The sequence below is a fragment of the Scaptodrosophila lebanonensis genome, unplaced genomic scaffold, assembly GCF_003285725.1.
Source record: "Scaptodrosophila lebanonensis strain 11010-0011.00,11010-0021.00 unplaced genomic scaffold, SlebRS2 tig00000053-arrow-pilon, whole genome shotgun sequence".
NCBI lineage: Eukaryota > Metazoa > Arthropoda > Insecta > Diptera > Drosophilidae > Scaptodrosophila > Scaptodrosophila lebanonensis.
The window spans coordinates 3362498-3389731 of record NW_022060548.1 but is presented as its reverse complement, the minus strand read 5'-3'; the positions used below and the strand labels follow the sequence as shown (position 1 = coordinate 3389731).

The following is a 27234-nucleotide window of genomic DNA, read 5'->3' as shown; positions in this document are numbered from 1 at the left end:
CAGAAGCAGACTTAGTTATGCAAAAAGTATTTTTTTTTTTTGTGAAAATTACTTGCAACAAATCTGAAATGCTTTGTTTAAGGCTTCAACATGTAAAAGGCTTCTCAGTCAAGTCTTATTGGTACTTTGTTTTTTTTTGCCAAGCAATCGAAACAAAACATTTTAGCTCTGAAAACGAAAATCGATATTTCAAGTAAAGCTTTTCGAAACACAAATAATTCCCCACATTTGCAGGCCTAGGTATGTACTTGTGTTTACTTTTTGCTGCCTGCCATATTTGCAGCCATTCATTGCTCAAAAAGCAGCTTTTATTTTTATAAATTGTACATTGGGGAGCACTTTGCATTTTATTGGGTCAAATTTTATGTGCCGAGAAGACTAGAGACAAATCTAGGCATTTGTTGTAAGTCGGCTAGGCTGGGAAATTGGCTTCAATTGAAAAGAAATTGTTGACCTATATACGAGTATATGGCAGTTGGTTATGCTGCCCAAATTAAATTTTGGAAATAGATATGAAAATGTTCAAAGAAAACTGCAAAGCAATTGCTGAAGACATCACAAATTACTGAAAATGGCAGAAAATGCATATTTTCTATAATCGTGCATTAATTGGAAAAATTATGAAATATTTTAAGTGTTTCCCTTTGATGGGTTTAATGTCGACGAGTAACATTTAAATTATGGTTTTTACAGCCATTGCAGTGCAACTGACTATGAAAATACTACTTAATGTTAATTTTTTATGAAATGCAAACAAAAGCACCTGAAAAATGAAAATACGAGCAAAGTTTTTCAACTATTTTTGCATCAAACATCCTTTTTTTTTCGTGCTTCACAAAAATGTATTTTTAATTTTATGCTGTGAAAAGCATACGCCAGGCAGGGAACTTTGGCTGTATATGTATGTGTGTGTATTCAATGTATGTGTGTGTGAGAGGTCGTTGGGCCGCAGAAACTACGACTACTCTGGACATGTACCGACAAAAACTGATAAGAAAAACTTTAACAAAATTAACAACGTGCAGAAATAAAAATAAAAAGTTTGTAGCACAAAAAAAAAAAGAACAGAAAGAAGGCAAAGCTGAGAGAGGGAGAGAATGCATACAAAAAGTTTAAATAAATGCAACTTAAAACAATTACAAGGAAATGTGGCCAAAAAGGAGAAGCAGAAAATTAAATAAAATGGAAACTTGTCGTTGGGAAAAATGAACGGTTTATAGTCGTAGTTTGTGAAGACAGAAAGTAAATGAGGCAGCGGAGCTGGCGAGTGTGTTAAATGAAGCAGCCTTCAACTACTACTAGTTGGCATATAAATTCCATTGCTCCAGGGTTGCCATCGTTCCCGACACTGTGCATTGACCGCACGACCGCATCTCGTGGGAAATTGAATTCTTTTCGCCCTCGATTAATTAAACGAACGTTTTTCCGAAACTTTCAATGCAATTTGCATTTGACAATTTTTTGCATGTATTTGAATGCTGGCTTGCAGGCCGCCATAGGTTTTTAATATCACGCATACGCCATGGATGCGTATCCATTTAAATTTGTGTGCTCTGCAGCCGGATTTCGTTCTATGAAGAGCAGCATGGTGTTAAAAAAAACCGCTGACATAAAATAATTTACCACGTCAATGGCATGCCACGTGCGCAGCTTTTTGCACCTTTCATATTTTTGGCTCTTATGCTCTTTCCCCCGCTGCCATTCCCTATCTTTTCCCTTTTTTTGCCGCCGTTAACTTTCTGCCAACTTGTTTGCATTGCTGACATAATGTTAATGAAATTAAAAAGGCGCAGAGACTCTGCACGTGACGGACTGATGTACGTTTTGTTGGCAAAAGTGAAGCAGAGTGGAGAGAAAAAAGAAACCAGGCAGCAAAATTTGTTAACAACTGTTTGTGGCAGGCTTGCAGTGCCAGAGGCATCTGCAAGGGTTATGCATTGCCAGGCATTGTTAACATTAAGCCATGTCAGTGGTAATTAAAAATTACACACTTAATATATATATACTTATATGCATGTGTGTGTGTGTGTGTGTGTGGGAGGGAAAGTATTGCTGAGTTGTAAAAGATACAAAGTGGTTGGTTTTGTATTCTTTGTATGTGCGAAGTGGCAAAGTTTTAATGCGTTAATTCGATGATATCAGCTTAAAATGTAATTGTTTATGCAATTAATATTGAATCAATTTAATGAACTCATGGCATGAATGATATTCATTAATTTTTAATTGCCTTTATTACAGAATATTTATTTAATAATGTGTGTTCGCGCTCAATTCAAACGTAAAATCACCTTTTTTAACAGTATTTATATATTTTTCGCTCCTGCAATGCATATACAAGTAACAGTTTGTTATTCATTTATGTATGTAATTTTTTTAGTTGAATAATGTTTCCACTTCTTGCGACTTCTATTACTTATGAATAGAAACTATTAATACTGTTTTTATATTTAAACTTTTTCATAAAAGAGAGCGTTTTTAATGCGTGTTTATTATGAATGTTATTGAGTATTATAAAATAGTTGAGTTATCACTAATATTCAACATTGAACCGCTTAATTATTATTAAATAATTAATTCATAATCGAAGCTAAGTATTTACTATGATTTCGATACTCAAATAATATGTATATTCAAATTCTCGCTGAATGATGGAACTTAATATAAATACTTATCATATTCATCTTATTTATTTAAATATAATTTAAGCTCATTAGCTATGTGTTTGGTAACATTATGTTATAACCTATAGTACAAAGAGATTTGGCAATTTCCAACATTTCTATTTTCAACATTTTTACAATTAATTTTTTTCTTTTTTAATTTCTTGGTAAAAACTTTGAATCAATTAAATCAGTAATTTTTAAAAATAAGCTCAAATGCGATACTACACTCTATATATGTCCTTAACAAATACTCGATAATGGAATAATATCCGAATACGAGTCCTTCTAAATACTTGATGTTTCGTTCCTTCACTGATTACTCAGGCAATTGACATTCACTTGCGTTTGACGCTGCTTCTGACGAAAGCCAATGCCAGATCCAAAATGCATGCCAATGCCAATGCTAATGAAGCTTGCTTGGCCACAACACATCACTCAAGCAGCCAAAGCTCATCAATGGCCGAGACGAGTGTGCCAAAATATTCAAACTTGCATTGCCGGTCTATAAGTGGCAGGGGGAGGTGGAAGCTAGTTGGAGGGATTGTCTCCATCATGTGCATGCAAAGCCACAAAACTACTTCTGGCTCATTTAGCAAATAATGGGGGGATTGCATGCTGAATTTTATGGAGTTAACTTGCCAGCAGCAACAACAACTGTGACAACAACAGCAGCAACAACAACAACAACAGCATTTCAAAATGGCAACAGCAACAAATGTGCGGAACATCGTGGCATCCTCCTCGGCTCGCCACTGTTCAATTTTGTTCTGCTCTGTTGTGTTGTGTTCTGGTCTCCGAGCCTCCCGGTCGACTGGACGCACTCGACGAAAACCCGATTGTGCTGCCACTTAACCTTTTACGTAAAACCACGCATACACACACCCACACATAGGGAGAGTACACACACACACGAACTCGAACTCGAACAGGGTCGGCCCATTTAACCCAGTTAAATGCGTTGAAAAGCAGCAAATGAAACCACAAAAATCGTTCTTCGGGCCCTTCAGCGCCACGGCTAGCCGCTAAAAAGCAATTGCTTTTCAGCTTGAAATATGTTTCATTGATTTCCTGTAAAAACAGCAAAAACAAAAAACAAATAAATTGTGGCAAATAAAAAAATAAAGCATCGCATTCCCGGGCACACTAACAACAATGCACGATGTGATCATTTGCACAAACAAGTGGCTAAAATGATTTAAAAAATGAAATGCATGCTCTATAAATATTTAGCCTTCTTTAAAGCCCTGAGAGAGTATTGCATTGAAGTGGGCTCCAATGTGGGTGAGAGAAACATTTAAACCTCTCTCTTTGCACTTCCCCCATGAATTGTTTAATGCTTTGAGCAAGTTTTGTAACTTAGGGGTCCCGTATTTCGATCTGATTTTAATTATTTATTCCACAACCAAAGCTGTCAATATACTTGTATTTATACAGTACAATAGAAACTTAGACTAAATAAAACTAAAGTATAAAAAGCCTATATAAATTACAAAAATATCTAATAACGATTCCGAGTCCGTGGGGGAATTTTAAATACTTAAATAACAAAAGATAAAATATAATAAACAGCTAAAATATGGAGAATCACTGAACCCATGGGGGAAAGCTTATTAGCCAGTCCGGCAAGTCCCCTACTCTCAGTAATCGGATCAGTGATTCTTCCAAAGGTAGCTGATAATAGAAGATTTCAGTGAGGGGAGAGAAAGCTCACTTGAAAGTAAAAAGTAAAAAGTATTATAATCAACGCATAATACGATCTGTTGAGTAGAAATGGCAAACATTTTCTTTTTGGCCTGGAAGATACAGTAAAATTTATAAAATCCAAAAGCATAGAGAAACCAATATTTCCGACAAACGATTTCTGGAGGAGAACAGAATACCAAAAAATATCCTATGGTGAGCCAACGCAAGCAGAAGAAGAAGTCTACTGGAGTAGGGTGGTAAACGCAGCTTAGGATTCTAGTTGGGGTGTATCATCAATTATTGAATTCATCATAGCTTCGAGTGTCCACCTTCTTTGAAATTGTTGAGATCGAAGAATGGATTCAAAATGAAAATATTGCTTGATTGGGAAAGTGGTCGCACTCCGTCGGATACTCTGTGTGATGAGTGCACAGAATCAAAAGGGATTATATATTTATTAATTTGAAAATTAATAGCAAATCATACTGTCGTTTTTTTTTTTTTTTATAAAAGAGGAATCTTGAAACATTTTAAAACAGAATGAATTATTATAAGTAATACAGCAATACTGTACTAATCTTAAAAACTAATTCTGGATTTGTGATGTAATAATATTTATTTTCCCTGTTGCTATCTTTTTTTTATCCTAACTTGTTGTGATTTCGTCATAGGTATATCGCTAGCAAAAACACTATGATTCATATAAATAGACCCTGCCCTGTCTAGAATTTCTAGCAGAACACCCATTAGCACTTATTTTCTTCACCCAAATATGAGATTTATCACACTGTGATGGAGCGCCGCACTTGCTTGCCACAAGTTTGTAATGCGTTCAATGACGCGCACAATACATAGGAACGTCGTTTCCTTTGGTCTCGCACTGCATTGGCTTTTCCCATAATTTAACCGCATGTGGTCGATATTGACGCTAGCCTTACACACACACACATACACCCTTACAGCATGGCCTGCAGCCAGCTGGTCAACTCATTTAACCCCTTATGACCAAATGCTGCTGTGTTCGGTTTCATGGGGCCACTCCTGCTGTTAAGGAGCAGCAGCAGCAGCAGAAGTAGTAACAGCTGCCATTATTCTCCATTGTCCTTGAGTTCATTTATTTAGTTGATGTTGTTCCTGCTGCTGTGCCTCTTATTGTTGTTATTGTTGTCATTGTTGTTGCCTTTGCGGTTATATTTGTGCTTTAAAAATGTCATTTAAGTCTGTGAGAAATGTCTCCATGGATGTTTGCTGCATTTGCCATCTTTTATGTGGCCTCATCACTCGCCGCACAATGAAAATCAATTTATTTTTGTAGAAAATCATTTAATAAATCACTCATACGCAACGTGAGAAATTTAAGAGCACTGCATGCTACTGGCAGCTGTGATTTATATTGTCTGGCCAAACTAGAGAATAATGTTCTGGTCGAGCTCAGAAATCCAACTACATGACATGAAAATCTTCAGTAATCTAAAATTTTCTTTCAATTATGTAAGCATTTTAATTGAAAAATTGCAGCTTCTGTAAAGAGCTGCTGCCTAAAAGCATGCTACAACATTTTCAATTTATTCATTCTTTCATTTAGCAATGACAGCAACCAATGGGGTTCTATTGTGTTACACGAACTACAACAAATTTATTATATTTTTATTAAAAACAAAGCTTATAAAATTATTAACAATTTATTAGCAATGATGATTAAATTTCTTTGTATCCGATATGGGCAGCATGAAGTCTTAGAGACAGAGGGACCTAAAAGAACAAAAAAGTCAATAGGCTCAGCAAATGCTACTCAGATATACTTACCATTATTTCCATTCAAAATTTATTCATTTTAATGCATCAATTTATTAAACAATACTAGTATGTTACATTAAAACTAAACAAAAATCTTGCATACTTAAGATATTATGTTCCTTAATAATTAAACGAAAACATAACACAAAAATAATGGAAAACTTCAAAATTCAATTCAATAACAATTGAAAAGAGCGTTCATATAATGATAACAATAGCTTTTAAAGAATAGGTCCCAGAAATTGTTGATCATAATTTGTGAGCATCCAACTTTTTTATTTGTCCTGTGTATTTCATATGAAGACCAAGACTGCTGTGCATCGGACTGAAAAATAATACCTTTTATTGAAACACTGCTCTCTGATAAATTGTTAGGACATTAAAGCAAAGATAACTTTATTTCATATTTCATATTTATTACAACCTACTCGTACTTGTCAATTGCATATTTGCTATGCTATCGCTATGATATCATTTCCATTATTGCCAAATCATTTTTCTTAGCATAGTTAGCTTGACATTTCTACCAACAGCGACAATTCGACGATGTGTTCACTAAACAAAAACGCCTTGATTATAGAATCATGATCACTACTTGTAATGTGTGTTCTAGCTCCATCAATGCTTAATCAACACACACACACACACACGAAATGATCGCGATCATGATGTAGGTTCCACAACCGATTGCTCTGTTCTGATGCTCGAATTAGCTGATCTTCAGGTTGTTGTCTGGGCTAGCAATGCAGCTGCTCATTTATAGCAGCACAGACATCCACCAACATCAGTTCCCATTTCCATAAATAAACACTTAAGAAGCTGTTTGTTTTTCCATAAAAACAAACACATTAAAAGCAATTCACATACTTAATTTATTTATTTAAACTGATATTTAAATTAAATTAACATACATAATTAATGTGCATTTAACCAAAGCAATTTCTGTGTGAAATATATATTTTTGGACACACAGTGAAAACTCTTGCAGCATAACAAATGGCGCTCATGACAATAATAAATAAATAAACACAAAAACACCAGCTGGCCATTTTTCATTTGAGCCACCGCCAGTATGTCAACGGCTTTTCTTCTTTCTCTTTTATTTTTGCACTGTTTGCTCTTTAATTTTACGCCGTATCCTTTGTTTTTGTTTTGGATTTTTATTTCAGCGTTTCTGGGGCTCCTTTGTTTTGCTGTTTGTGTTGATAATTTGCCGCGCATTTGTTGTGCTTCTAAATTGGCTTTTGGAACGACAATGCCGCGCAGCAATATGTCAGTGAAATGATTTATGTGTACTTTTATTGAACACTTTGTCAACGAACACGCACACACACACACGTACACATTGGAGGCCATTAGATGTTTAAACATTGATTAAAAAATATTGGCAAATGCCAAAGAAAAATGGCGACACTTAAAGCCAATGAACAACCGCAAGTAAAGCTCGAAAAAGTGAGCAAAGCAACAAAGACTTGCAGAGAAAAAAAGTGGAGAAAAAATCTCATACACCGCTTGGGAAATCAATTGATTGTCACGCTGAAATGCTTTGGTTTGGTTCTCATTTCTCTGACAGTCAGTGTGTTTCACGACACACTCAGAGAAATTATTTCAATTCCTTACCTGCTTACCTAACTTGACTCGATTACTAATGTATGTTTAAAGCGATTTTTAGGACTCCCTTTATTCCTATTTCTAATACAAAGGTACACAGAGATACTCATTTTATTTTTATCCGGGCAACGAAATTTATAATTTGTTTTATAATCTACATAATGCATTTTACTATTATTTCCTTTAAAATTTGATGAAGAGTTAAAGGCTTAATGTCTTTTTTGTTTGTCAGTTCCATTAAAAACCTAGTCAACAGATTTTAATCTTATTCCACAATCTGTTATCGCAAAGCTATTATAAAGGTATTGACAGTTAATTCAACAAAGTAAGTTACTTAGTCATTGAAATGTTTAAAATCAATGAGTTGGAAACAGTATCGAAAGTGCATCGAAACTGTATCAAAAATATATTGAAACAGCATCTTAAAAGCAACTAAAAAGCATCTAAGCACTAAAAAAATCAAAATGCTATCAAAACTATAATGAAACTAAGTAGAATCGAAGCAGTATCACAACTATATTAAAGAAAGATTATTAAGAAAGAAAAACAGCAAAACAATCGAAACACTGTTGAAAAGATCCAAAAAAGTATCAAAACAGAATCGTAAAAGTATCCAAAAACTATATCAAAGTATCGAAAGAGTATTAAAGAGCATCGGAACGGAATCAAAAGTATATCGAAATAGTATCAAAACAGCATGAAAACAGTATCAAACATCTTTCAAATCGGCATTGACCGAAATAGTTTAAAAACTGAACTTTCTATTCTTGTACATGTCTTATGAAGATTCAAAAGTGCAACAAGTTAACACTTTCTTTTGTGAGTGCACTTTCCACTGTACTGTGTGTGTGTGTATGTGTGTTTGTGTGTGTATTTGCGTATGATTACTTTGGCTATGACTGCCTGTCATGTGGCGGCAAACTGTCGTTACCCATATCCCCTTCCGGGCGGAACGTCCCCCAGTCGCGTATCGTCCGTTTCGTAGCACTAGCACCCCTTTTGCCCATTTGCCACCCATTTTGTGCAATCAATTTGAAACCGCATATTGCGCTTTGCATTGCGCGCCCACCAAACCGTTGACTTTTTACCGCCATTTGTATTTTTTGTCTTTCATTTTGTTTGTGTTGTGCAAATATGGCACGAAATGCAACCGTGTATAATTGTCAAACGTGTTGTTGCGTTATACGAGTATATATATTGGCATACAGCGAGTAGGGGAGTGGGAGAGTAGGGGAGTTGGGGAGTAGGGGAGTGGGTGAGTAGGGGAGTGGGTGAGTGGCGAAGTGGGAGAGCGTCTGTGTTGGTCCTGGATGGCAGCATGTGGCCAATTCATTTGCACAGTCATGGTTGCACTCTTCTCGCTTTTTGTTTCGATTTCATTTTTTGTCTGCCTGGCAACTTTGTTCAATATCAGCATTCGAATGTGTCAAGTTTGGTTTTTATTTCATAAATATTTTGTTGTTCATTTGACGGGCGTCTGTGTGTTTCGGGTTAATATTTTGTGCTGATTGGCTGGAGCCAATATTGTGCGGGCAACCAAGTGGGGTTTCCAAATAGTGATTTATTATCATTTACAATTCACATGAACAGATCAGCGCATTCGGGCGGCAAGTGGATTAGAGCTAAGGGTATGCAAACATAAAGGAAAATGGGGAATTACAAGCAATTTCAATGCAACTTTGATGAAAAGGACATATCCAACACCAATTAATTTACAGACTAATTATGTCAGAGTTGGCTAACAGACCAAAGCGAAAAGAAATGTTTCAATATAAGTTAAAGCTTTCAACTATTATTGACTTCTGATTGCTATTAACTATTCAGTTGACAAACAGTGTCAAAAAGATTCAGTATCGAAACAGTATCGCATCGGCATAAAAACCGAGTAAAAACGAAATCAAAATAGACTCAAAGCGGTATCGATACAGCATCAAACAGTATCGAAATTCAAAAGGAACTGAATTGAATAAGAATCTAACCATTATTGAAACACTATATAGTGCCAAAAAGCAGTAAACCAGTTTTTGAAGATGATGAATTTAAATGATTTACCATATTATTGTGAAATTTATTAAAGAAAGCAAGTTCAATACATTTCCAAATAATTAAGCAAATGCCAGCCAACAGCCTTTCAATGCCTTTGCAATCTCCTTTCACATTTTGATAAACTCTCAAGCATAGTAAAGTCCCTAATTGGCGTCTTAAAATACTAGATTAAAAGCCTAAATCTTGCCATATTCTCAATTGGCAACGATAAATGAAAACACTTGCCACTGACACACGCCTCTCATTAGCTTGTAATAGTGTCTAAGGCGAGTAGAAATTACTTAAGCACTGCTACGCAATCAATTCACATTCTTAGCTGCTTTCAATCAGTTAATCGGCTTACTACAATTTGCAAGTCTTCTAATTAACTTCAAATATCAACTGAAACTGAATTAAACAAATCAGCTTACGAGTGCAGGACACAGAGGCACTTCAACATTCAACTGCCAACACACTTATCATAATTCCCAGTCGAGTCAGCACCCACACAATGAGCGGACAATTAGCACAAACAATGCAATATGCAATTCAATTTACAAATGCAGGAAATCCGACAGTCACAACAAAAACAAGCAAACAAATAAACGCTAAAGACAAACACACATAGTCCTATACTATATATATGTTTATATCTGCCATGCAGTCGACAAATCGTTGCTGCCGAAGATAAATAACCAAACTTCTCCATGGAGAAGAAATAGACACAAGAAAATGGGAGGAAAACATGTCCATATATATATATTTATATATATGTATGTATGTATATATATTCGTATCTAGTGGCAGTGTGAAAAATTATGCGCTCAAAAATAGATTTGCAGGCGACACTCCACCAAAAATATTTAAATAAAGGAAAAAACTGGCGGCCACAGAGGCCAGACAAGCCAAGTCCGTCCGGCTAGTCCTGTAGTCCGTCCTTCGCGTCTGCAGTTAATAAATTTGTTACCATGTAATGCAAAAGCTGGCTCGTTCCAGCCTCTCTAGCCTTGTCGCCAACTCGCATGCAAATCCCCGAATACGCAAACGAATGCAGAAATCAAAGAGACATTTTCTCACTTATGATACCAACTCGTTCGCTCGGCGGCACTCGAAACTACGGGCACCACATTATTCACACTTTGTCACACGTTTGCCGGCAACTGTGCACTGGAAATGGGAAAAAAAGAAAGAAAATACATTTGCTTTTCTTTCCTGCCATTTTTTGTTTTTTGTCCATTTAATAAAACAATTTCGTGCGGAAGAAAAATTATGCGCTTGGATTTCAGTTTTTGGGCGTGCACAGCAAGTGGATAAAGGCTGGGCAGACACTAGATACATATATACGGGTATATACATACGTATATAGTGTAGAGTGTGAACCGAAGTTGTGGTTGTCTTTTCGTCTTTTACTCTTTGCAGTTGGCATTAAAAATGCAAAAATAATAGAGCCAACAGTTTGTACAGGAAATGGATATCCAAGTGCACGAGATTAGATTAGAATGTTACGGGCTTCATTTTCATTTTGTTGTGGTGGATTTAGTTGAAAAAGGCTGCCGGCAATTAATTCGGAAGAATAAATGAGCTGAATTGAGCGATGAGCCGAGCACAGTATCTGCAGCAAGTGAACACAATTTGTCAGCGAGATCAACAACAGCGACCTTTTGGAAACTTATTTCAATGGCATTTCCGATATGCGTTGCACGCTTAGAATTATATTGCCTTAAATGCATAACTGAAAAACTTGAATGCACATAAATGAAATAAAAAACATTAGGTACTAAATAAGTATGTATTACAAATACTTCTCAGCATCTACTTTCCCAAGGAAGAGTGGAAATTAAATACATAAATAGCTTAACGCGCTCTTTTTTATCTTATAGCAAAACAATAAAAGTCCAAGAGCAGTGTTGCGAAACGAATTTTAAAGCATGTATCTGCCCATTGATCTCCTATTCTTATAGGACATAGAACCCAACATAATACGCATTAGTACTGACTATAAACCATCGACCATTTCATCATGCTTTATTATCAGATATGGCTATGAGCGTTTTAGAAAGTAACATTATTATTTCGTATAAATTTATTTATTTATTTTTTATTTATTTATATCAAGCCTACTAATCGATCAAATTAAATACAATTTTATTAAGATATAAACGCATTTTGTATAGGAATAGGAATATTTGCAGGCTTCTTGGGTAGAAATAAAACAAACGGGAGCAGAATCAGAAAAAATGAGCAAAATATGACTGTTTGTCTGTATGAACGACCCTATCTTAAATATTGTAAGAATGGGAGATAAGAAGCTTTGTTCGCAAAACATGTTGAATTCGATGCACATGAAGTGTATATTACATTAAATAAAATAAAATGGATGTTCTTAAGATGATATTTTCATAATGAATCATGCAAATATGTTTCACATTTCTATTTACTTTACTAAGTTTTTTGAAGCACAGACTCAAATTTGGCAAAATTCGATCGACAATTTCGCCAAGCAACCATAAGAAGAATACGTCAAAATTGCCATAAAAGAATTTTTGAAAGGTTCTATATATACTGCAAAAAAATCAACAGCAATCAGCAGCCTCTACGAGGATTCAGCTCGCAAATTGTGGGCGGCTATATACCTGATTAAATATTTTCAAATTTATCATTTTAATGTTAATGGGTATTTACAGCCTCTTACAAAATTCTGATGAAGCATAGCTAGCGGAAACATATGGGGGAGCGTTCAAAGCCCCATTGCCTCAACATTCCTCCTCAACAATCAAATTCACATTCCTTTTCCCAACTTGTGCATAAATTCTTTGACAAACTGCTGTTACGCACCGCTCCTAAAGATCAATCAACCCGTGCCATGACTCACAAGCAACACACAAAACTACATTCATAAATATCAAGTCAAATAAAACAAAATGATCAAAGATCACGCAAAAAAAATAAAACATGGAAAACATAATGTTTGTGTGAAAATGCCATAAAAATCAAATAAAATAAACAACACACTCCTAGCAAACAAACAAAAATGCGGGAAATAAACCAAAAAGGCGACAAACAGCCCATTGAAATGCATTTAAAATTTCGTATCAAGCGATGGCAATAAATAAAGCAAATCGAAAAGCACATTGAAAAATTATAACAACACTCAAAAGTGGCACTCAATTGGATTTCGAACAAGCCACTCAACATGACAACAACACAAGCACTTAATGAGTGGCCGGAGAGAGCAAAGATAAATGAGCACAAGCAGATGGTGGAGAGGGACGGGGACAGACGGGAAATGAAACAAAAAAGAACACGAACATAGTAGTATAAACAAATAAGCGTAAACAAAACTCAAACAGCGAGCAACAAGTTAGTGAGTGCGTGAGTGAGTGAATGAGTGTGCGAATGAGTGTGTGTGAGTGTGTGTGTGAGTGCAGAACAAGTTTCGTTATGCTGAGCATTTGGACGACCCCTCGTCCACACTGCTGCTGGAGTTGTGAGCGCAAAGTGGCTGCAGCGACAGCGATAGCGACGACGACGCCGACGCCAGCAGCGCTGTCGACGACGGCACTTCACTTAACCGCATTGGAGGCACCGGGAGCCGGCATTGTTGTTGGATCAGTTTACGAAACGTCGGCGCGTAAGTTGGTTGCGTTTGCTGCGCAGAGCGATGCGATCCGAACGACCGGCAACTAACAAAAGATACAATTATTGTATTCGCCAGATACTTGTGTGCCCGTGCATGCGATTAAGCGGCAAGTGTTGTTGCCTTGCACCACAAAGGATGCAACTCAAGTGCTTAAGTGTTTCCCTTCGCGTCTCTAGTGCCCTTGAAAACCAAATACTACACATATAGTAACTATACCACGGGAATTGCTTTACTCACAAAGAATTTCTCCAAAAAAAAATATTACAAATTTTAGCGCATTTAAGTCACCCCAAGTCAAGTTCAAGATGTGCATTCGAGAAATGTAAAACGAAACCCCAAACTTAAGCCCAAGCCGCGTTAAATAATCGCAACCAAAATAAAATAAGAAAACATACATATAGTATATGCACAAGAAATAACATGCAAACGAAAGTAACAAGAGTAATAAGGTCGAATTTATAATTTTGTCAACGTCGGCTCTGGCGACAGGGCAGAATTTTCTAAAATACGAGTGTATATATGTGTGCCTCAGTGATAAATGATACGAAATTCTTTGAAACTGTCACGTTTAAAATTGTGCGCCCTTTTTGTTTTTTGTTGTCCGAAATGCGTTTGTTTTTCGTGCGCGTTGCGGTATATTGTGTTGCATCTTTTTTGCCACACTCTCATTGTTGTTGTTTTATCTGCGATACACTGTATTTTGGCTGCAGATATATTTATTTTTTGGGAATATTCTGGGCGACGGCGTTAACAAATATTGCTGCATGCGCGAAAATTTACTTTTTACAGCTACCAGTTTATTTTCGTTTACATAAATAAGTAATCGCACAGGCATAAATATGTATTCGATTGCACTTACTACCTGCATCGACTGCAATGAATTTATAATTAAATTAAACAGAGAACGAACAACAATTTCGTGTGAAATAAATTAAAAATCATGCCCATTTTTCAAGCCTGCAGCATATATGGCAAACACAAACACAATAAAGCGAAAATTGTGCAACTCCGCTTAAATGTTTATTAACAATATATACTTACAATATCAGTGGGAACACACTTTTCTTAATAAACCCTTTCTGATTGGCCACATCTGAAGTGCTAAACACTCAATTGGATTAACAACCTCTTAAAATTCAAGCATTAAGCAGCTTCAAGTTTGAAACATATTCTCGAAATATCAAAAATTGAGAAAATAAAAGTCGGGCTTCAGGGTTGGAAGATATGATTATATGGGAGCATTATGCAGCATTTTCCAATTGAAAATAGTGGATCAGCTTTGAAGTTATTTTAAACTTGTGCATTTTGTGTATTAGTTTGAAACTATTATCAGAAATAACATAATTAAATATTGGTCCAGCTCTTAGGATTAATAATATGCTGATAACCTTGCCATCGATGTATAGGGCTTAATCTGATATTTAAATAAACAGCGTGAATAGACTAATTGACTAATTTAACTAATTACATTATACCATTATTTTTCCAATACTGCATTGTTTTTGGATGGATGTTGTCTCCACTTTTGTATTTGGATCTCACACATATTAGTCCTTTGTTGAGTATCATTTTTTGAGTATTTGATTTTGTAAATATTAAATATTATATTTATTTGGATAAAGATAGAACCAGCTTTGTTTTACGTTTCTTGTGTTGTTGTGTTGGGCCTCTATGGAGGCACGAGTATGTGGCTCTCGTTTAATAATTGAAGTAGAATCATTTAGGTATCCTCCTACGCGTTTTAGCACATTTACTGCCTTCTTCGGGGAGTCTACTTTATTGTATTTGTTTCCATGAAATGATACTTGAATATCAATAATGAACATATTAAATACACACTTGCTTTAAAAAGTGCCGTCAAGCGGCCTAACATCTTAGTTACACATTTTTTAATTGTGGTTTGGTAGTTTTTTTCGATCTAGAAATAATGTACAATAATTTCGGCAAATCATGGCTGCTGCATAGTTGCCAAAATATTCTTTACAAAACAGCACTAGAATATTCCTTCCAATCATAAAAACTTGGCTCTAGACAAAAAAGAAAATCTTCGTATCGAGAGGTTTATCAAACTAGGCGATTGTCCACAAAATTCGTCGTATGCAAAACAGTCTTGGCAACAAGCAGCCCAAGGGTATACTATTTCTGAAAATTATTTAAAAAAATATTGGGATAATCTATACAAACATCTCTATCTGATTCGCCGGCATGACGTGCAAGGACGAGAACCAAAGGAATTCTTAAAACTACTCACTAGATTTATGCGTGCATATAATTTTAAAAAAAAAACAAGAATCTCCACAGAAATCAGCAATAAGCTCAGCCAAAACTTTGAATGTCCCACGCTGCTGTCAAACGCCTCAGGCAATGGGCCGCTGCTCCTACTCGCCTGCTCGCCTGCCCGCCCTCCTGGCTGGCGTTGAAAACCCTCGGAAGGTGACGGCAACAGTGGCAGCCAGCGAAGGTCGTTTATTATTATTTGCTTTGCATTTTATTGAATTTTTTGTTGTCGTGTTGTTGTTGTTGTCGGTGTTGTTGTTGTTGTCGGTATTGTTTTTTTTTTGTGTGTCATTTTTCTGTTTAACGCCGCCACGCATCAGGAGCAGAGATTTAGTTGCCGAAATGCTTGGGCCCGCTACACGCATATATCTTACGGATACAAGATACGACTGTCGACTGTCGACCGCCGCTGGCAGACGTGGCAGGAAGGCAGGGTAGAGAGAGGGAGGAGACAGTCGAAGGCTTCGCATCGGCATCATCTTGTTGCCTGCAGTTTATTTGTTAAAGTTGTCGCTTTATTTGCTTGTCGGCCTGTCAGAGGCGCTCAGCCCGCTTTATCTTTGTCATCATTTTGTGCGGCATTGGGAGCCGTGTTACTCCAACGCCTCGTCTCTCATATACTTGTACAACGCTGTATGTGCATCTCTATATATAGAGAGCTGTACATAAGTGGATTTGTCTTGTCTTACAATGGCAACTTTTTATCTTTTATCTCCCACAGTTGTTGCTCATTCAGTGTGTTTCTGTTTGCTTATCTTTATGCATATTCCGCCAATCTTTGTTGCACTAAAAACCAACCCAGACACAAGGGAGCAAGGGGCAGACCCCGATCTCGCATGTCTTCCTTGTCGGTGGCTAATTGGGACAATATGACTCAAAAATTTGCATGCAACATGTGGGAATTTGCTCAGCTCAGTTCAACTCAAGGCCTTTATGAATTATGTTTGTGCTGATGAGTGAGCTTTCAGAAGCAATTTAATGAGCAATTAGCAAATGAGGCAATATGTTTTTATGCTTTTAAATAAATAGAGGAATGATTTCTGTATAATGCATATGTCAATTAATATTTGCAGTTTTAGAAAAAAGTTAACTGTAAACATATTTTGGATTGACAGAATCAGCTGAGACCAATAGGTTTCTTTTCGATGAGTATTCTGCATGAGTCAATAAATGCAGTTTTGGCAAAGAGTTGAATGTGATTATGTTTTGAACTGAAAATTTCTTTTAAAAGCATTACCGTCAATGACGAAAAAATCCTCTTTTTATTACTAAAGAAAAGAAAATTCGAAATTGGCTGAAAACATTTAAAATTTCTCTGGATTTCTCAAGTCATAATGCGCTGGAATATTTTTGCCTAACTAATTCTTCTATTTAATTAATTCTAACACTGTCAATATATATATATATTATAAATAAATTATTTAATCTAAATAGACAATTTTTCTATTGCTTATATACATGAATTAAGAGTATGAAGAACATCCTTCTTCAGACAACATTTTCAATGATGATATTGAATTTGCAACATATCTTTCAAGTATTCTGAATATACAATGAAGCAGAGATGTTATGTATTATTTGTTGTTAATATATAGACACCTTATATAGCATTATGCACAACTTCTTATCTCCTATACATACATTCATTGTACAATTTATATCCTCCTTGTTCAAAAATGTAGTTTGCCTCTTTTATGACTCATAAAAGTTATGTTTTATTTTTGAAATACACTTCCAAATGGTCTCTTAGAAATCGTTCGCTGATTGTGTTAACAAATTAAAGCTGCCATTCCATCGAAACTCTAAGCTGCCCAACGCTACTAAAACGCCCATTTTGTAAATTATTGAACTCTTTGCCACATCTGCCGAATCGTTCATCGAGCAGCCACCACTAATACGTGACGGGTACTCGTCCCCTCGCCCCTCTGCTCCATTTCTTGCCCGACTTCAATTCAATTTCCGCCTGCTGTTCCACACATCAGAGTTGTGTCTGGACATCGATGATGTCAACATTTATTTGATCGTTGAACTCATCTTTGTGGCCATTTCGAGCGAAGTCTGTGCAGTTCATTAAACGAAATGTGTGGCATGGAAGTGGCAAAGAATTTTCATTGATGGCTGCGTTGGCCGCTTTGGATGGCAAATGGCCAACACATATGGTGTTGCCAGCCATCTGAAGTAATGTGTCAAATAAACGCATCTGGGAGATGAAAAGGGCGGATTCTGTGAAATGTTTGTGGTTGAACACATTAAATTTAGTTTATTTATTTATAGTTTTAGCATACTCGTACTTCCTTAATTAGCGTTTTGCTTATCTATTTCTCTCGCTATCTATACAAATATATCTTTATCTTTTTGCAGCCAAATTCAGTTGTATCTGAAATTCTTGTTTCCAACACGCTCAAAGTACGTTTTGATTTCCTAATTTTTAATTCACTTGTCGCCATTTATTGTTACATGAAAACCCACATAATTTCCCACATTTCTATTAACTTGGGCGCATAAATCACACAGCAGCGGCAGCGGCAGCAGCAGCAGCAGCAATCAATTCCGATCATAACAATAATAATAATGCACATCTCACTCATTCAATCGTACAACAAACAATAGTACAACAACTTTATCTAACATTTAGATAACACATCGCTATTCACTCGTTCACTCACTCATTCATTCATTCATTCGTTTGTCCCTTGTTGTTGCCATACTCGTACTCGCATATTGTAGATATAGTATATTGCTTTTTACGATCTGTTTGATGGTGTTGTGAAGTAGAGAGACATAGAATTAAAGCCACCAGACGAAATGGAAAGCTCTGCCGCGTTTTAATGTTTGCATTTTATGGCCAAAGCCCATATGCTGCGACACACATTTATTCATTGGGGCAGGCAGGAGGGACTGGAATCCTCACAAACAAGCAGACACTTTGACCCATTTTTTATGGGTGCCACATTGTGGCAGCAACGGCCGAGATAAGCGCCTCACAGACATGCCAAGTCAATTAAACGAATAGAGAGATGTTGCAGAGCTGGTAATTACTGACACAGCAATACTCTACAACAATTAACAATATTATAATCACATTTAAAACTAATTCAGGGTTGCATAAATGCATTATCGATAACAATCCAAATTAAATTTCGTCACTGTCTTTCCAATTCGATTATTCAATTAATACCAAATAAAAGCAATTAGATTTTGTTGAATAGAACTTTAATATAAGAAATAGTAACAGACTTCTCAATGATCTAAAAAATTAACAGAGTTTGCAAACATGAAATATGGTTTAAGGGTTTACTAAATAGTTCAAAATGCAAAAAATGTGATCAGCATGCGACCACGAATCGGAGTCGATTGTCCGTCCGTATGAACACGGAGAACTTCTGAGTCATAAGCGCTAGGGACACCAAACTTGATATGCAGACTTGTCTGATTGATGTGCAGAACTAGTTTATTATAAATGATATATAGCTTCATAAATATATATATTGCTGCCATAGGATCGATCTATGCGAAATTCACACTTATTAAAATATTTATTTTATTTTGAAGATATCATAAACAAATTTCATAATTATGAATTGAATATTTCCTCTTCCTAATCTGTAGATGTGATTCGGCTAACTATATATTTAAGTTGTTAAAGGAACGATAGCTGCAGTAATCAAATCATAGAACCACTCTATTGCTTATTATAATATCGTAACCAAAATTGGTCTTTATGCGATTTCTACAGTCCTTCTTCCTAATCTGATTGGCTCAACAAATTTCATTTTAATTGAATGTCCGTACCGTGGAAAAGTGTGACTACAGAGTATTCAAATTCTACACGTTTCCACTGTAGCCAACGTCTCATTCCCACCTAAAAAACTTAGCTGACTCAACTGCTTTGGAGCTTCGTTGCGTTTTATTAAGCTGGCGCCAAACTTCCAATTAAGACTGAATCGAGTTCAAAAAGTCAATTGCACTAAAAACATTTTGATTTCTAGTCAGCCTCTTGTTTAGTTTTGTTAAGTTTTCGGCGCAAAAGCTTTTAATTATTAAGAATTGCAGCAGCAGCAGCCGCAGCACAATGACTAATTAGAGCGGAGAAGTAGAGCGGCTGTAGTAGGCTTGGAATTTATGAAATGCTTAATACAGCTGGCATTAATCACTCAACATGCGGACACATGTGTGCAAACAAGTCTCTATTTAAATGATTGAGCATGAAACGGAGCTCATTGTTGCCTCCAAATTCCACTGATACGAGTAATAATCAAGTGCTATGAAGCTATAATTAACAGTCTGGCGTAATAGCACTAAATGCATCATTTTCAGCTAAACAATTTGACAAACGCATGAATTGTAAAAGCGACCCACAATTTTTTATGGGTGCGCACAATTTTCAAAGGCTTGCCCCTCTTTAGTAACTAAACACTGTCTTCCCACCCAACGATGTCGCTTATCAGCTTGCTTTTGAAAGTAATTTAATCAGAAATATATGTATGTTCGTTGGCTGACACTGAAATACATAACTATGTATACTACTTGTATATAGTGTATATATTGGCAAGACATAAAAAGCTGTACCTGTGCACAAATTTATTTTGCAAAATATTTACTTAACGTTGGCGATTATTTGCCGTCCATATGCCGTGGGTCTGGCACAGAAGCATGTGCTGTGAGCTCGTTTACTTTGCATTTTTCAGGCTACTAAATATTATTTAAACATCATAAAGATGTACGAAAAGTGGCTTTGCCATAATGCACACAGAGCTGTAAATAAACACCGAGTAGGGGACGCAAAGGAGGAATCCAGACGAGAGCTTCATGTGCGGGCTACTGTCCTCCTCCTGCTCCTCCCCCGCCTCCTTCACCTCCTTCACCTCCTTCTAGAGCTTCTGGAACTGTGTCATGCGAAACCTTGATTTGTGTCGCCTGAAAGCAGTTGCGTTATGAAATCATCAGTCGCTGTCTGTATGTACATAAAAGTACATACATATAAGTAGTATGTATGCCTTCATATAATGCTTACCATGTGTGTGTGTGTGTGTGTGTGTGTGTGTGAGTAAATGAGTGGGACCCCAAAAGTATAGAGCTCGCATTGCAACATAAGGGCGCATCTGATATATACAACTGATTGTAAGTGAGGAGCTCTTTATGCTGTTCTTTGTGGCATTAGGAACGGCATACATTTCTTGAAATAATTACAAAAGTGTTACTAAATGTGTTTAAAATAAATAGTTTGCATATGTTTAAATCCCTTTTGTAATACTTCAAAAAGGAATTCATTTGGGTTTCATTAAAAATTCGAATAAATGCATGAGCTGTTTTAATTTTTGTTAAATGCGATTTCAAAAAATAAATATATGCATGGCCTACTTGCAACGTTTGAAGCTTTTGTATGCAAATTATTTGCCTGTCTGACCGCAGCAGAACAAGTCCAAAAACACATATCATGACAACTTATTAACAAAGTAATTAGTAGACGGCTTTTAAATGCATTTAAAGAGGAAGTTAATCGCCTGCCTAGTATGTTCAAATGTTTCATCTCTTACCTCAACTAATGAGAATATAATTTCCTATGTAAATGAAAACAATTCCACACACACACACACTCTGTGGACATCAACGCAACTACCTACTAGTATTTACAGCTTTTGTGCACATTTATTTGCCAACTTTCAAATCTGAATTTTCGGGCCAAACAGCCAAGCAGCCAACCAGCCAGCCAGTCACCGAACTGAAAATCTTACCTACAACTCCCGGCTGCAAACACCAAATAGTTGCGTATGCCATATAAGCATGTGCCTCCCAGTTTCTGTAGTTCTTGTTGTTGCTGTTTTTGCTGAGGCTGCTCGAGACCACAGGAACCACAGACCTCGCCCCCCTCTAGATTGCAACAACGTCTGGCGCACAGTTAAAAGCAGAAAATTGTTTATGCTAATTGCGTTTAATTTATGCATGCGTTGCGGCAACGTACATAAATGCATACCAGCATATACATACATGCATACATATGTATCTACAAATGTACATATGTATGTAGTTATGCTCTAGTGTGTGTATGCAAATGTATCTACAAGTTGTAAGAATCTTTTGTGTGTCTCGAAAAATAAAAGCAAAACCAAATGCAAGGCAACATGCTGTTCAACTTGTTGTTGTTGTTGTTGGCAAATGCGTGCACATACAATTGATATTTATTAGTGCGACAACAATAGCAACAACAACAACAACACAACAGTCTAACAATTTTTGCGTGCCTCAAATGTGCAATTATCGAAGTTGCCGAAGCGGCCAAACTGTCCACAGAGCTTGACATTTGCATGCTCTGCCAATGCTCGAAGGGGGGCGGCGGGTTGCTGGGTGGGTGGCTAGGAGGGACTAGCAGCGCTGGCGTCGCCGGTAATGTGATATGCAATTGTGCCCCACCTCTTTATCTCTGCACTCCGCAACAGAATGCAACTATCGCACAGACGCAGACATCATAGACAGTTGACGTGGCATGCAAACGCCAAAAGCCATTTAAGGCTCTTCACACGAAGCACCAAAAAAAAAAAAGACACGTCAGACATCTGACGCTGAGGCCTCGTTTACACTGAAATAAAATCTTGCAAAGCTCTCCCAATCTCGAAAGCTATACATACTGGTCAGTACTTGACTTTAAATTATTGGGCCTGCTCAAACATCGCTCTAGAATCTTGCAATCATCTTCTACCCAATATTATTGACAATTATTTCGATACTTCACTTATCGATACTAATTTCGTTTCATTTACTTGCGAATAAAGAAGTCCTAATTATGGCAAAACTCAATTTACATAATAGTCTTAATTTCTCAAAATATTGGACGTCCTTGAATATATTCCTAGAAACTTGCATTCATCATTACTGAAAATCTTATCGATAATCAGCAAAATATCGATGCTTTTCCGAATATAGAACAAACATTTTTAAAAATTATTTCCATACTTGGCTATTTGTTGTTGTCAATTCGATTTTATACTCTACTAATGTTAGTAACTAATTTCGAATTTTTGAATACTCAATCGTATTTTGATACTTTTTACAATAACTTTCTGCATTCTTTTAAACAATTATGTCGATTGAAAAATTATTTATCATAATAATTAGAATATAAAGAGCTCTTTCTTAGGAAAACAATTGTATGAATTTCTAATATCATATTAAACAGCAAAGTAAATGTGAGAAGACTGTGAAAAACACTTTAAGCTCAAATCAATTATTTTCTGCTAACATATTTAACATCGAAATATTTGAAAATAGCATTCAAAAGTAGATTCCTCCCTTAATCGGTTTTAAATTACAATTAAAACCAACGCAATTCCACACTTGTTACAAAAAGATGTTTGTAAAAACAAATTTGATTACCGAATTCGAACAGGTTTCACAAAAATATTGCCGATTCTGCAAAGATTGTAATTCTACATATGTTTTTTCATTGATATACAATCAATATTTAAAGTCCACGAACAGAAACCAGAGACTATGTCTACAAAGCAAAAGAAATATCATATCAAGTTCGAATTCGTTATAAATAGATATAAAATAAAACGGATTCATAGTCTGTTTTCGTAATAAGTTAGATAGTTGTGGTCCCACAAATGCAATATGGATATGGACTTTAATTATCAAACTGATAATTGCGTTGAAAGTTTTCTAGACTCTAATTTGTTCTTGAAGCCTCGATTATTTCTCTGCGTGTATGGACGCTCATGTTTGGCAGCGTCCACCATGAGGCAGTGTGACGCCTTCCTTCTATGGTTTTATTCCTCAATTTTGTTGTTGGCTTTTTTCTATTTGGTATAAATGTCAGGCAAATGTCTCGACGACGCCAGAGTCGCCACCATCAGTAGTTGGTAGTCTGGGCTGGCGTTTAATCCTGTCAAATGGCGTCGCCAGCCTCAAGTTGGCATTTGTTTCGGGCCAATTAATATGCAGTTAATGGTGTTAACTGCTTGACATGCTTATTTATAGGCAGGAGATGCAACTCAATTGCAGTCGATTGGTGCCACCGATGCCATCAAACAACAACAACAACATCAGGCGACAGCAAAAGAATGGCAGCTCATGTGTCGGGCTCTGCACATTTTGCATGTCAAGTGAAAAGTTACGTATTTGCAAATACTGCGATAGCCAGAGATCAAACACAAATGTATCTGCAGCTCTCATTGCATAAAAAGTATCTTGTCATTGGCAAAAATAGTATTTGGTAATGGCAAACATGTAATGCATTGATTGTTGGCTGCCAAAACGTATTTTGTCGGCAAATAAATAAAACGTAAAATGTAGGTCTGCAACGTTGAAAAAAATGGTGGCAGGACAGTTAAAAAAGTTGCTGCATAAATGCAGATTGCATGGATTTAAAAATATATTAAGAAACCATTTACAAATTAAAGTTACAATACTCTACAAAAAAGTGCAGCTGTTTTCAAAGAAAAAGAGACTTTCTACCTAGCAGGATTGCCAAACTCAAAAAGTATTCCTTAATATTTATTTAAATTATTAAATATCATTTACAAAGACTTCAATTTGATAATCTTGTGAACATTCAAAGATTGGAATGCACCTAGAATGAACATGTTATATATTCAGACAGATTCATTGAAGCATTCCTATCAAAAGATTCTTCCTGAATGAAGAAATTGTGGAAATTATTCCCTATTCTTTCTGAGCTCAGCGTACTAGTCTCAACACAACTATAAATTCTCCATTGAGGAAAAAAACAGCATTCACCAAAGACTCTTCCTACGAAATGGAAAGTTAAAGATTCGATTTTAGATCGCTTTTTAATATTCACACAAGTATGTCGAAAAAGCAGCAAAATGAGGGGTGATTAGAATAATTGAAATAAAGTTCGTTATTAAAGTAATGAATGAAACCAATTTCGCTTTTAGAAATGAATTTCGAGTTTTTTATAAAACAAATAGAGTCTATACTCTATATCTCTTCCCCTTTAAGCACAGATCTAAAATCATATAGTTCGTCAATAGATGGCGATGCTGATTTTAAAAAAAAAAAACGTTAAGCTAACACTTTTTTTATGCAAAAATGTATCATATTCTTCTGAATTTCTGTATTAGAATATCTGTATTTATTAAAAACAGACTAATTTTTTATTAAAAACAGACTAAATCTAGTCTAAATTGGAGAAACTAAGAGAAACTTATCTATAAAGGCCCCATATATTTATGATAATTTTAAAACTCATATCATATTTAATCAATGTTCTTATCAGTTCTGGCCTCAATGCAATTAATCGATGTTGTCGTATTCTTTTTATCGAAACTGCATTCACAATTTAATGAAACTTGTAGCTGTTTTATCTATTTACTCTGCCTTCCTTCACTCTGGTCTAAACAAAAATAAATCTCTCCATAGATGGAATCGCATATGTATATATTCGAATGACCATAAATGAGCTACGTGTGCAATCGATAACAGAAAAATATGAAGCGCAGCAATAAGATATATCAAATAATAATCGAGGTGCAGTTGTGTGTTTTGAGTGGACAGTGGTTAGCCTTTAATTGAGCAATAAACACGTACTCGTTGCCAATAACACCTTAAAGCCTACTTATCGGCGTTCTGGCCAAGAACCCGCACAGCTGCGCGTCAATTTCCGCTGATAGTCGATATTCTTCTTGGACGCACGCACGCCACTAAGTAGTCGCAATGCGATGCGACTATCAATGAAATTCGATGCCTCGACCCGCGGCGCCATTGCAATCAATTAAAAAATGCCACACTAATTGTCGCATGTTTATCATACTCTCCGTAGCACTGAATTTCGACAGCTGACACAATCATTTCAAATGAACAATAATGAAGCGACTAAATGACCGGCTGACAGTTCGCATTTAACAATTGCACTCAATTAAATTTTCGCTCAAAGCGCTTTTCATTAGACAGTGCAACAAAAAGTGCTATGCTGCAATTAGATCGGTTGAGCTTATCGTTTTTAAATGCCTCAGGCTGAATTGCAAATTGCATTGCCCTGGCCTGCCCTGCCCTGCTACTGTCATTAAACTGCTGCTGGCCGTCACTTAAATGCCACTCAAGGCACCCCAGCACCCCAGCACTCCAGCAACCAGCAACCCAGTCGAACGAATTATCAAAACATTTGCCTTAAACCCACGCCGCACAGTTGACGCGCTTCATTGAACTACGCCAAGAAATCAACAGGCAAACAAATGAAATAATTCAAATCAGCAGTCAGTCAAAGGCATGTCTCAGGGCCGAAGGGGGAGAGCAGCCCGAGAGTTTGCCCAACATTTCAAGTCTTTAGCATTCTCACACAAAAGGGCGCGCCTGCCACATTAGCAAAAGGCCCACAATGATGGAAGTTGAGGCGCTAGAGGGAGAGGGTAGCCATCCACTCCTTGGAGTGAAGAAAAAAACGAACACAAGAAGTCAGTAAAGAAAATCAGAGCATTTTATGCAAATCACTGAAGCAGCAGCCAGTCCTCAACTCTGAGTCAAATTGCCTGCCAGCCTAACAGCAAGACGGCAAGACGGCCAGACTGGCGGACTGGCAGACTGCCTGCCTCCATGCCTCTTCATTTGAGAGTCATGTATTAATAATTCCAGTCGCTCTAATGAGCGCAAATGTTTGTCAAATGTTGACAACTTAATTGAGCAGAAAATGTACATGGCCAACAACAAACACAACAACAACAACAACAAAGAGAATGTGAAGAAATGCAAAGCAAATTAAACCAACTACTAGTATACGCAGAACTATGAGTATAAGCTGCAAACTTTGATTAAATGTGCGCCATTTCTCTAAGAAGAGTTTGCACTAAATCTGTGGGGAACAGGAAATCAAATGAAACTCTTCTGTTTTGTGGAATCTTATTTGCAGTTTTAATTGAAACCAGAGAAACTATTCATGAGCTATAAAATAATGTTAATTTCACTCGATCGCATTGGGCTTTATTAAAGCTGTTTCTGCATAACACAACTGATATGTAATGCTGATATCTGGTGAAACTTTTCAGAAGTAGCATAGTGAAGCTATTGAAAGCACTGTTCAGTTATAATACTATTCGCCTAAAATCTGTTTACACTGAAGCACTTTTATGCTGTTTATTTTTTGGCCTTTAGAACTGTTAACGCTGTTAATCTGTTACGCTGTTAAGGATTGACGCTGTTAAACTGTAACACTGTTCAGTTGCAATTATGTTAATCTGTTACACTGTTAAGCTACAACACTGTTAAGATAAAACACTGTTAAGCTGTATGTAATTATTCCGCCCTTCTTTTCTTTTTTCACTCCTCTTTGCTTCTTTAATACTTGCTTTATACTTTTTCTAAAGAATTGTTAATCTTAGACAGAATATGGCAACAAATCGGGCGAGACTAACAAATTGGGCAACAATATCTACATCGTAAAAGGCAAATAAGCATTTCAGCTAATCAAATTATTTGTCAATCCAACGAACAAAGGAAAGCAAAGCTATAGTCACACGGATAAAATATTTACTCACAAATTTATCGAATTTATCAAACTTTTATAAAACAAAATGACACTTTTCT

General features: G+C 36.3%; 1 protein-coding gene across 16 annotated transcripts in view; it reads left to right on the top strand.

Moving 5' to 3' along the window:
• The window catches only part of LOC115623747 (dystrophin), a 265277-nt gene that overhangs the window by 202683 nt on the left and 35360 nt on the right, over nucleotides 1–27234 (top strand). For 10 of the 16 annotated variants that reach the window (XM_030518280.1, XM_030518270.1, XM_030518268.1 and 7 more), the window contains one exon: nucleotides 18058–18102. The exons of the other annotated variants lie outside the window; for them this stretch is intronic. In XM_030518280.1, coding sequence (XP_030374140.1) covers nucleotides 18058–18102 — 45 coding nt within the window. The remainder of the gene's footprint in view (nucleotides 1–18057; nucleotides 18103–27234) is intronic. 16 annotated transcript variants of the gene reach the window in all.